We start from the raw sequence: 12769 nt of genomic DNA on the forward strand, positions 1-12769 counted from the left end.
TAGAAATTAAGAAGAAGAAATGGACGTGGGCAGGGCATGTAATGCGAAGGCAAGATAACCGCTGGTCATTAAGGGTAACGGAGTGGACCCCTAGAGAAGGCAAGCCTTGCAGGGGGCGGCAGAAAGTTAGATGGGCAGATGAGATCAAGAAGTTTGCGGGGATAAATTGGTCACAGTTGGCACAGGACAGAGGTAAATGGAGAATTATGGGAGAGGCCTTTGCCCTGCAGTGGGCGTAGATAGGCTGGTGGTGATGATGATGATGATCATGATGATGATAAAACATAGGTATATTAGTCCATTTAGATGCGAAGCATCTCATGCTCGGGGCTGTGTCCCTCCCTCCCTCGTCGTTGTCCGCCGTCCGAACCCCCACTGCGCGTGCCTGGCCAGGCACCGGTGATGATGATTGTGGCAGGATGCGCCTAGTTATTGGCCAACCAAATAATTCATCACGAGATAGCTTCGCGTTCAACCACCGTCGTCATCTTCCCATATGGGGACCCTGAGGAGTATGCGAGGCATTCCTCTTTTCCTCTCCGACGCTCTTCTTCTCACCGGCATTCATCCTCTCCTCACCGAACCTCCTCTCCTCTCCGGGATCGCGCAACGAATGGCAACACCTGCGGCTGTGTGTGCGATAATGCGAAGCAGCTTAGGGTTAGAGACGTGACGGTAGCTGCTGCATACTCCGCTGTGTGCGCCGCTGTAGCTCCGCGGTATAAATGACGCGCGCGCTCGCTCCACTACCCTCATTCTCCTCCCGCAACGCCACGATCGAACTGAAAACTAATAGGAACTTGAGTCGACCCCATGGCTGCTTCGCATACTAGTCAGGGCTCCCCTGCGGGAAGATGGTGAAATTTTTTATTAAGATGACACATCATCACCTCGCTACAAAGGGAAACTCAATAGCAATCGCCATCATCATCGATGGGAGTGGATAACCAGAAAAAGCTCTGAAGGAGGAGAGGGTAGATTGCCTGCGGGCGACCTTTCACCCAATGCCCTCCGAATGGCGCGAGCGGCAGCGGGAGCGCGCAACAGAACGGCAGAGCTGACGACGCAGAACACCCGAATTTCGAGAGCGGAAATCCGAAGCGAAGCGTCAAAATTGATACGCGTCAATAAAACTCAACCTCGCGGCAAAGCCAGCTTTCTGATAAACGTTTTGTACATCTCAATCTAATGTAGACATCTCGAAAACCACCCACTAGGACGACTCTATCATCACACCGAATTTCCTCTACGTGCTCGCTTCGTGCACTTCTTTGTATGCGCCGAGCTCCGCTGGTCATCTTTCTTCTAAGATTGCAAGGGACCTGAATTTTGTAGCGTAAGCTACACTGGCCGAGGTTGAGTAGTTTCGCGTGGACCTTGAAGGGCCGTGCTGGGCAAGCGCGAGGAGCATTGGATTGGGTTGGATTGGATTTGGATTGGATTAAAATGGATTGTATGTATTGGAAATCCAATCCAAGTGGAGTACGGGTGTGTGGAGAATGGGGTCTTCACATTCGCTGGTCTGCGCATTCCAGAGGAGTGACGTCATTGCCACGGCAGACGCACTGGCGCCGACGCGTGCCTAGCTGTGCGCCTCGGTTGCCCAGTAGACAAGTCTGACGCTGCGCGGGAGCCGCTTGATAGCCGTTTCTCGTGGCTCCTGGAGAGCCGCGCTGCGCATGTGCGAGGAGCAGTGACTGAACTGGACTGGATTGGACTGAACTGGACTGGACCGGATTAGATTGGATTGTAAATCGTTTTAGCAGCAATAAGCATGATAATCAGCTAATCCTAGACCACCAGGAAGCCTAAGAATGACCAGCTGAACCTTAGCTCACGCTAAGTATATCCTGGCATAGCCGAGCTAAGCCACTGCTAATTTTTTCTATCTGGTTTTGCCAGCCGCATTCGTAGTAAAAGAATGGAGAGTTTTTTTTTGCCTGCACAGATTGCAGACTCCCGTACTTATAATCTAATCTAATGTAGATATCATGAAAATTACCCGCTAGTACGACTCTAACATTACAGCGAATTTCCTCTACGTGCTGGCTTCGTGCACTTGTTTGTCTGCTGCGAGCTCTGCTGGTCATCGAGTGCAAGGGAACTGAATTTTTCCATTTGGTTTTTCCAGCCGCATTGGCAGTAATAGAATGGAGAGGGTTTTTTTGGCTGCATAGATTCCAGGCTCCCGTACTTGATCTCTGCGAGGCCGGTAACGAATATCTCCTTGTCGACCGTCTGCTTGTAGCTGTCGGAGACCAGGTTCTTGTTGATGGAGTCCATCCACACGTTCTCGGGGGTCGAGTCGTGCAGGCTACCCAGAATGTAGAACGGCCCCGTCTCCGTGCGGGATTGGCGAGAGAAGATGCCCTCGATCTCCTTGTCCTTTTTGAGTATGTAGTCAAGGGCGTCTTTTCCCGCGGACCGAGATCCAACTTTCAGGACATGCGTCGCAGGTTGCCAGAAAGCAGCCTTCGTGAGCACTTACAGGCAAAATACAGCTAGTGGGAATCGTGGAGAACCGCGGCGCGCGATCCCGAGCCGGCGCGCGGTTCGGAATAGACGCGTTGCGCTGAAACCGGTCCCGCGCTCCACTGGTTCGTCGCCTCCATCCCCCCCCCCCCCCCCGGGAGAGGTGGCACCACCGTTCCGTGCGGGCATAGAGTTAATACTACGTGCACGGCATAGGTATGGTGGCTATAAGGGTAGAAGGGGCGGTGTCAGCATCGGCGCGCCGGAGAGGCACCCACAATTCATCCCGATGCGGCGGCACTGCTGTCGGCTCCGAGATGCCCGCGCGAGCCCCCGCCCGTAGCAGACACCTTTCGCCGCAGCTGTTTCACGGTAATGCGGTTGTGTCGGGTCTTATAATAAAGGCTAGTTGGCATACTTTCCTGACTGCTTGCTGCAAAACGTGTATTGGCGCTGAAAACTAACGTCGTGAACTTCTTCCTTGTATGTTAGCTGCCTGCGACGCTCGCATCGCGAAGTGCTGGAGGATAGCGAATCAAGTTACTTGCCGTGAGCTTGTCACCAAAACAACATCCGTGCCGTTTTCGCTTTGGTGCCAAAGTGTTCAAGAAATGTCTTAGCTCAGAATAACACGCAGCACAAACCGTACAAAAACAAGTTTGTTTGAAGGAATTGTAGGTCAAAAAATTGCGATCACCTCCCCTCGCGGGAACGTGCGTTTCCGTTGGGTTGATCCTGCCATCGCGTGAAACGTGCCGTGAACGCGTATGATGCATTTCCGTCTACTGCGGGGTACCCGCGAGGGGAGGTTGGCGTAATTTGTTGTCGTTAGACTCCATTCAAAGCAGCGTTGATCTTCGGAGCACCGGCGCTGGAACGACGGAGCGGAGCGGCGCAGGTAGCGCGTTTTATACCGCCACATAACGGTGAGGGGAATGAGAGAGAGCAGCGCATGCGCATGCGTTAACCGAGCGCTAGCGTGCGCCGACGCACAGCTGGCATTGCGAGGAGCGAGCGCAAACCCGCCGCTGGCATTGCGAAGAGCGAGCGCTAACCCGCAGATGGCGCTGCGGTGAGAGCGGCGGAGAGCGCAGCTGGCGCGGCGAGGAGAATGGGGGAGGGCACGGACAACGACGCCGGATGGACGCATGCATGCATGGACAAGGCGGGTGAATGAGATGCGTCGCATCTAAAAAGGAAGTTCTCTTTCGTGCAAGCTTTTATGTATATTTGACACAGACTCCGAAGTCTGAATTGGCTAAAAACACCCTCAGGAGGAAAGGTAGGTAGAAAATGGGCATCAACATTGCAAACTAGGCTATAGCAAGTGAAGACACAGTCAGTATTTGATTAGCAAACACAGATAAAGTCATAACATTTAGTGTCTCGAAACTATACCAATTTCGAACATCACCAGATTGGGATATCAAATACGCGATTGAAACTGTTATAATATATTGTTAAGGAGGGATCAGGACATAAGCCACAGAGCAGGAAACGTGTAGTCGGTAAAACGTTTTGTCTAATTTGATATTTCAACTGAAACTAGGTACATCTAAGAACTTCCGAGATACTCTCTTAACAAACAGATTGAAGACAAGAGGGGTGGGCTTAGACGCGAGAGAACACCGCAGTAGTTCCCGCTCAAATCCCAGTAGTAGTTGAAATCCCGCTCGGGCGAGGCAGGATAAGGCTGAAAGTACGAAAGCAGTGTTATAGGCAAGCGCTTTACCGACTGTATAAGGACACAAGAAATTGCGAGTAAATATTTTCCTCCGTGAAGGTGGATGCGTGACTAGAAAGCTGTATGCAATGCACATCTCAAACATGGTTGGAAAATGTGTACATATCAACAGGGGCTCCGGGGGGGGGGGGGGGGGGGGGCGGGAGTGCCGCGGAGGCTCAAGCTCCCCGCACACGCTTTTTGAAATGGAGGGGCTTAGTTTCCCCCTCCTGATTCTCGCACGATTAGAAAAATGGTGAAAAACAAGACAAAACAAAAAACTGGCTGAAGTGGTACAATGTGCAAGGATCTGTTGAGTCCGGGTGCCATTCCAGTAATTTAGCCAGGATCCGACTCACCTGCAAGGCTAATCGTTACTTAATTCCCGATTCGCCTTATTTGAGTTCTTCTTGGAACTTGTTACTGACGCATTCCTATCAGAGTATTGTAGTTAGTTTAGTAACGAATAGAAAATTGTTTCCTTACAGTAATTTAATTAATATCCCCTATGTCAATGTCGACGGTATCACGCGTGATGGCATACAGTGCAGTTCATGTTACACGCAAAGGGTACGATTGACAGCTTCCCTAAGCAAACATATACATAATAAATTTACTTGTTGCAATAGGACGCTTGAAGTAGATGCTGCTACTTAAAATAATTTTCTTGAACTAACAAATTAAGTAAAGAAAATAGAACTCGCCGTATTGATATGGTCCTCTCAGCGGCTTATACATTTTTGCTAGATATTTTCACAAAGCACCGGTTACAGCCGCTTTCTGTACCGCTCGTACGTTTACAGCTTCGGCTAAGTATTCATCGCCAGTAACTGAAATTCGGCATACTGTAATAGTCATCATAGCAGCCAGTTGTTATATAACTTTTCATGCGACTTTCTATTCAACAAGTGTTGAGGCTGTTTTTATAACCATACAGCCTCTGTGGCCATGTATCGAAAGCAGACGGGAAATATTCTGTAACGTTTAGAACTTCACTGTGAACTAATTTGTCGCAACTAAAACTCGAAGTAATTATGAAGTTGTCCTTGCGTCCAATCGTCATAATATTGCTTTTGGTAAAGTTTCGTTAAACAAGAGCTACAGGCGCTCAAAAGTTGACAGTACGCGATAAAGTTGACTTCGCCGCAATGCATTTTTTGGCTCCGCGGTGCCCCAATACACGGAACCCAAGACCTAAACAGCTTTTTGAAATTTGCGGACCATATCCACAAACAGCTTCGATGTAAAAACATTACACCAGCACGCTGCAGACGTGAAAACACGAGCAATCTTTGCCGTCGCGGCAGGGGTGGCAACGGCGGTCTGCTGCTCGAGGCATCTCGGTAACGACGCGCGCGCCGTCGCGCGGCGGCCGAAATACCACCACGCCGCCGAACACGGCGCGGCCCAGCCGATGCTGACACCTATGTTGACCGATGCTGGCGCCGATGCAGCCGATGCTGACACCTATATTCGCTGGACAGTGCGAATGTCGCACTTTCTAGCGAATATAGGTGGCGCGACGGGGTATCCAAAATGGAGGATGGGACGATGATCGGGACGTCGCGAAGCACGCACGTCTGGGGGAAAAAGCCGATCCGGGCCCATTAGTGTCTCTTCAGGCCACGTTTTCCCTTTTTGATGAGACACGAAGGTGCTCTGTCGAAGGCGAAGCAGTTTAAAACGCCAGTCGCACAGTGTTTTGCGGCATGAGGGAGGCCACCTATGACAAGCTGGGCATCGACGGATTGTGCCTGCAAACGAATGGCGTCTCCAGCCAACCGCACAGCGTGAACGTTTGTTGGCGCAGGTTCTATAGAGGATGCTACACTTCCATCCATGCTCGTAAAATTGTTCAAGCATACTTTACGAATATTTATTAGGCACCAAGCAGAGCTCGGTAGATGCAACCGAGCACAGCGTTTTTTATCGCCACTTGGGCAATTTTGGCGGGTTAAGTGCGAATAATGCGAGTAAATTATAATTTTGTGAGCTGTTTTTACAAGCAAAGCTCAAACGGCGTTTATGCAGGTTACAAGTAATAATAAAAATAGCGAAACTAAATATCAAACGCTGATGCCTCTACGGCAGGGCCTGTTAAGTCAGCTGTGCTGTGCTTTCAGCGCGCTGTCGGAAACGACGATGCCCCAGTAACACGTTTATTTATTTATTACAAATACCTACATCGCCGATTCCTGTGGGGGGTTCGAGAAAGAAAAAAAAGAAGCAAGTTCAAAACAATAATCACACATAATGCTAAAAAGAGAACGAAGCACAAACAACCCAACAAAGCACAAAATGGAAAGCGGCAGCATATTTTAAACGGAACCAGCGCGTTAATGAAAGAACAATGACGTTCTCTTGTTGATTCTTGGCTTCACTTTCTTCTCGTGCGTGCGCATAGGAATGTTAAGTGGTGGCACGGCGCCTTTCTTCAACCGCGGTTTCAGTCGCTGCAGACCATCTATTAATAAACGACACACTCAACTTGCACGAAAAACACAGCATCAATAACGAGAGAGCGAACTAAACTTACGGATTTTGCTCCAGAAAAAGTCAGCTCTCGTGAAGTGACTACTGCAAACCCCATTGTGGTGCTGACACCTTTTCCAATGCGGAGCATAGTTATCCAAACCTTTCGGGCTTTTTTATCTCAAGAAAGGTATGAACGCTGTCTTTTTCCGGCACTGAGCGATAACTATACTGCGGTACACAGCACATTCGATTGCTTTTTGTTTATTTATTTATTTATTTATTTATTTATTTATTCAAAAATACCCCTAAAGGCCCTCACTAGGAGGGTATTACATAGGGGGCAGGATACACTGAGAACGAAAAAACAAGAATACTAGAAGCACGTTAATAGGCAAACAAATAAATACAAGTGGGTCTTAGGCAAAAAAAGAAAAAAAAGAAACCAAGAAAGAAGGAAAACAAACAAAAAATCTTGAAGGAGCTCTAGAACCTATAAAAGCACTTTTTAGTAAAGTTAACATGCGAAGTAAGTGTGTAAAAGTTCTTGGAATTTGGTCGGATCTGTAAAATTTACAATGTGAGATGGTAGGGCATTCCAATCCACAATTGTGCGAGGTATGAAGGATTGTGAATATTTGGAAGTGTGGCATTTCACACGCGTCACTTTTAAGGCATGGTCCCGTCGGGGAAAGATGGCCGGTGTCGATGAAAATAAATCAGGATGAAGAGAATAGTGATGGTACAGTTTATGAAACAATGATAAACGTGACAGTTTACGTCGATCTGATAGGATAGATAAAGATGCGCGATTTTTTAGAGCCGTGACGCTGGTATGACGTGAATAATCTGAAAAGATGAAACGAACGGCACGATTTTGAAGTGATTCAATTTTGTTAACTAAGTATGCTTTGTCAGGGTCCCAAATGGCAGATGCGTACTCAATTTTAGGTCTGATGAGAGTTGTGTATGCAAGTTTGCGGAGGTTAGATGGAGCATGTTTAGTCTGTGCTTTAAAAAACCCAATGAGCGGTTGGCGGATGCAAGAATGATGTCGATATGATGATTCCATGTCAGGTCACAGTGCAGGTTAAGTCCCAGGTACTTGTAGGTGTCTGCTAGCTCAACAGTTGTGTTATTTAAGGAATAGGAAGTTTGAATGCGCGATGCGTGGTTTGTAAATGACATAAGTTTAGTTTTAGAATTATTCAACGACGTTAACCAAGTGGAACACCAAGTAGATTTAGAGTCAAGGTCAGTTTGGAGGGCCAGTTGGTCAGTAGAGCAGGTTATTGTACGGTAAATAACACAGTCATCAGCAAACAGCCTGATCCTTGAAGAAACGCAATTAGGTAAGTCATTGATATAAATTAGAAAAAGCAAAGGGCCCAGGACACTGCCTTGAGGAACACCAGAGTGTACTTGACCGAAAGAAGAATTAACGTTATTAGCAGATGTGATTGAACCCTTGATGACAGAAAATCTTTAACCCATGCAATTACAAGAGGGTGGATATTAAGTTGTGTAAGTTTGATTAGCAATCTGTGGTGAGGTACCCGGTCGAAAGCTTTGGAAAAATCTAGAAATATTGAGTCGATTTGAAGCCCAGCGTCAACGGAAGAGGGAATATCGTTAATAAAACCAGCGAGCTGAGTGTCACACGAATGCCCTTTCCTAAACCCGTGTTGGTATTTAAAGATGATATTATGTTCTTCTAAGTAGCTAATCACCTGTGAGTGGATGATGTGTTCGAGAAGTTTACAAATAGTGCTTGTTATTGATATCGGTCGGTAGTTGAGTGCTCAATTCCCACGTTTTCAATGCGTGCTCAATTCCCACGTTTCCGAACGCTCCGTCTGCCTTCGCCCGGGAGGCCGATCATCTACAAACAGCTTCGGCAAAAAGGCGCGCGGCGGCGCCACCGTTGCTGGAAAATGCGAATTTGCGCGTGCGGAAGGGAGAGTCGGTCCGGAGGTCCGGACTGGTGAACATCGGCGGAACAGCGCGTTGGTGGCGGATACCATGCATCTCAGTTGGGAACTGTTTGTCGCGCGCCGCGAATGGCTGCTTCCTGTTCGCGATCACGACCCTTGTGCTCGCATGATTTGGAAGTTCCCAAATAAAGGGCTGTGCTTCGGCACTACTGTCTACTGTGTTCTCGTATCGGCGAACCGCGATGGGCTGGCGTAGGCTTGGGAGCCCGCGTGGTGGTCTACGCCGGAGTACTCACTAGGTCGCCCCGAGGAACCACACTATTCCACAAGGTTTGGTTGATTAAGAGGACTACTTTGTACCGATAACAATGTCCCCGATCTTATCGCACATTTACAACAAATTACCCACATATTGAAGAGAACAGATGAGACAATCGTGAGTCCGCAGCCACTCTCCCGCCACGTATAGAGGAAGCTTTTCTTTTCTCTTTGGGCCTCCTCAATTTGCCAGCCCTGGACGGTCCGCGGGCATGCAGTCCGAGGACTGCCATCGGACCAGAAGTCCCATAGAAATACATGGGAAATTCAAGCGCCGGATGTACCAAGCAGTCCGCGGGTAATCGAGGAGGCCCAATGTGGCGACATTTCCTTGAAGTCACATAATTTTGTGCGACCGGCAGGCTCCGACCTACGAGGCACCACCAAGAAACAAATGAGTGCAGATGTACATAATCTATGCGACACTCCGTACAGCCGCGGCGCCTTTGTAGATCCTTTTGATCGAGTAACTTGAATGCTAATTTGCAGTAATACGCTGTGCTTGTAGTACACTCGGCTCTACTGCGTCGCTGCTGGCGCTATTGTGTCACCGCTGACGTCGTGTAGCGCGAAATTTGAAAGTTTTTTTGATATTCTCGCGTTTTATTCGGTTTTAAGGAAACGTCTCTCGTAGCCGCAATAGAGGTGAGTGAGTTACCAAAGGCTAGTTGTTTCAAACTTAACGAGATTGTAGTATTTTGTCTTCATGACGCCTTTTTAGGTGAGCATTTCTGCGGAGGTTCTGCACCATAGGAGGCAAGGGCCTTCTCACCTGAATCACTTCTCCCAGGTAGTCGTCGTAGGTGCGGTGATTGGACACTGGACTTGCCTTGAACCTCAGCGATGTGCCTTTGAGGACGTGCAAGAATATGTCTTTGTCCTGTCAGAGAACCAGTAAGACTTGTAAGGCGTGTAGCTGGGGACTCAGACATTTTAGTGTACGAAGTGAACAGACTCATGCTTAATGAATGTCTCTTAAAGGAACACCAACGTGAAAAAGCCGGTTGCCCCTAATCAGTAGATTAGAGCAGTGTGGATACAAATAGAGCAAACATTCGTTACAACGAAATCACCTTATTCGAAATGTAGCTTTCTTCGAGGCGCGTCATAGTCCCCACTGCAGTGCAGGCAGATAAAATCAATTCCGCTTTTATCAAAATTTCCTTTATAACGAAGCGAGTTTCCTGACTCGAGGACTTCGTTATAGCGAGTCTTTACTGCATATACGACTCGAAGTAGCAGTAAAGTTGTTTATTACCGCAAAAAACGCCAGAGGCATGAGAACAGGTATCGCCACCTCATACACCTATATATTCAGCGAGAATGGTTTACTCACGATTAAAAACACAAACACTGCTTTGCTCATGTTTCGACAGGAAGATCAGTCCTCATCGGAGTAACCAACGGAGTTACTCCGATGAAGACACCTATATAGTCTATTGTGCGGGGAACAGAAATATATGGGACGAGGTATTCCGCAAGAACACACATCAAACATGCAGTCCTTATCCTTATTGCAGTGCGGTTCGACACCTTGAAGGTGCTTCATAGCACCGAATGAGGCAATTCTCATTTTTGTTCTCGACTTTGGTTTCCTTATTCCCGTATCTTACAAAAATGACATTCGCCGCTACAAAGCATCTTCAAGTAGCCAAACAGCACTGGCAATAAGGGCTGCATCTTGTATAAGAAGTTTCTAACTCCGAAACTGTTGGCAACCAAAAACGGGAAACGTGTCAGTGGACTTCTTTCACTATTTTTATACTGGCCCATCGAACCTCATGATCTCTCTCTCTCTTTATATATATATACATATATATATATATACTTTACAGAAAAGGTTCCTGGCTATAAGGTTAACTGTACGATAGAGAAGTCACATTGAACAACATAACAATAATTATTCTAACGTTTCGACCGGGGTCCAGACTTTTTCAAAGATACCTTTGAAAGGTATCTTTGAAAAAGACCGGACCCCGGTCGAAACGTTAGAATAAGTATTGTTATGTTATGTTTTTCAATGTGACTTCTCTATCGTATATACATATATATATATATATATATATATATATATATATATATATATATATATATATATAAGGGTCAGATACACTTCTAGTAAATATAAATAGCCTAGAAAGTGAAGGAGAACACAGTCGCCCAGATAGCCGAATTGGTAAGGCATTAGACATGTAATCGAAAGGCGTGGGTTCGGTCCCTACTCTGGGCGCATGTTTTTCTTTCTTTCTTTCTTCTGTATAATTAAAAAAAATGTTTACTTAATTAACCGTAGTGATAAGGAAAAGAGCCTAACCACACCCCTATGCCTCCTTTGGCATTGTAGACTGCTGACCTATCTTTCTGTATTTCCTCAACGAGCCCCTGATTTCCTTACTATATATATATATATATATATATATATATATATATATATATATATATATATATATATATATATATATATATATAGGAAATGAGGGGCTCGTATAAATACCACAGAAATAAGGGTTGGCAGTTAAGAAAAACTCGGAAAGCAAAGGGGCGGTTGTTGTAGGTCATTGAAACAGATAAAGAATTTGAAAAGAAAGAAAGAAAGCGGAGAAAAAATGCCCGCCAGGTGGGATCCGAACCCACGACCTCCAGAATACCGGTCTGGTGCGATAACAACTACGCTACCGGCGGGGCGATTTTCTCCCCCGCTTTCTGGGGTATTTATATCAATGTAATTTTTTCCTGTGCTTGGGGGTGGTAGCCAGCGCCACTCTGACTTCTCGGGTGAAGGGGACCTTCTTTTTAATCCCCGCGCCGTGACTCAAGTGTCTAAGACATGTCGAGAATGGTGAACCAGCGTTGAACCCTCTTAAGCTCCCTATGGCACCAAGATTGCCAGTACAGAGGCCCTCGCTATACATGTAGCGAATCAGAATAGGAAATGAGGGGCTCGTAGAAATAACACAGATATAAGGGTTGGCAGTCAAGAAAACCTTGGAAACCAAAGGGGAGGTTGTGGTAGGTAATTGAAACAGATAAAGAATTGGGAAAGAAAGAAAGAAGAAAGAAAGGTCGTGGGTTCGGATACCACCTGGCGGGCATTTTTTCTCCGCTTTCTTTCTTTTCAAATTCTTTATCTGTTGCAATGACCTACCACAACCTCCCCTTTGCTTTCCGAGGTTTTCGTGACTGCCAACCCTTATCTCTGTGTTATTTCTACGAGCCCCTCATTTCCTATTCTGATTCGCTACATGTATAGCGAGGGCCTCTGCACTGGCAGTCTTGGTGCCATGGGGGGCTTAAGAGGGTTCAACACTGGATCACCACTCTCGACATGTCGTAGACACTCGAGTCACGGCGCGGGGATTAAAAAGAAGGTCCCCTTCTCCCCGAGGAGTCAGAGTGGCGCTGGCTATCACCCCGAAGCACAGGAAAAAAATTACATTGATATAAATACCCCAGAAAGCGGGGGAGAAAATCGCCCCGCAGGTAGCGTAGTGGTTATCGCACCAGACCGGTATTCTGGAGGTGGTGGGTTCGGATCCCACCTGGCGGGCATTTTTTCTTCGCTTTCTTTCTTTCAGTCCAAATTCTTTATCTGTTTCAATGACCTACCACAACCTCCCCTTTGCTTTCCGATGTTTTCTTGACTGCCAACCCTTATTTCTGTGTTATATATCTATATATATATATATATATATATATAAAATCCGGGGAGTAGTAGAACTTTGAAGTTGGTAGAGTACACAAGAGATGAAAAACTTCGAACAAGGTAAAAGCACGATTGTGGTCTACATTTCAGCAAAGAGAACTTGCTTTCCTCAGGGCCCTGAGGAAAGCAAGTTCTCTTTGCTGAAAC

At 46.8% G+C, this 12769-nt stretch overlaps 1 protein-coding gene across 1 annotated transcript in view; it reads right to left on the reverse strand.

Moving 5' to 3' along the window:
* Positions 1–12769, reverse strand: part of LOC144163855 (neprilysin-1-like) — a 75342-nt gene that overhangs the window by 32063 nt on the left and 30510 nt on the right. The window contains exons 6-7 of the mRNA XM_077694536.1: positions 9692–9799; positions 2195–2385 (exon numbers count right to left, since the gene is read on the reverse strand). Coding sequence (XP_077550662.1) covers positions 2195–2385; positions 9692–9799 — 299 coding nt within the window. The remainder of the gene's footprint in view (positions 1–2194; positions 2386–9691; positions 9800–12769) is intronic.

This window comes from Haemaphysalis longicornis, unplaced genomic scaffold (genome assembly GCF_048455015.1).
Source record: "Haemaphysalis longicornis isolate Haplotype H1 unplaced genomic scaffold, Haemaphysalis longicornis Haplotype H1 scaffold_13, whole genome shotgun sequence".
NCBI lineage: Eukaryota > Metazoa > Arthropoda > Arachnida > Ixodida > Ixodidae > Haemaphysalis > Haemaphysalis longicornis.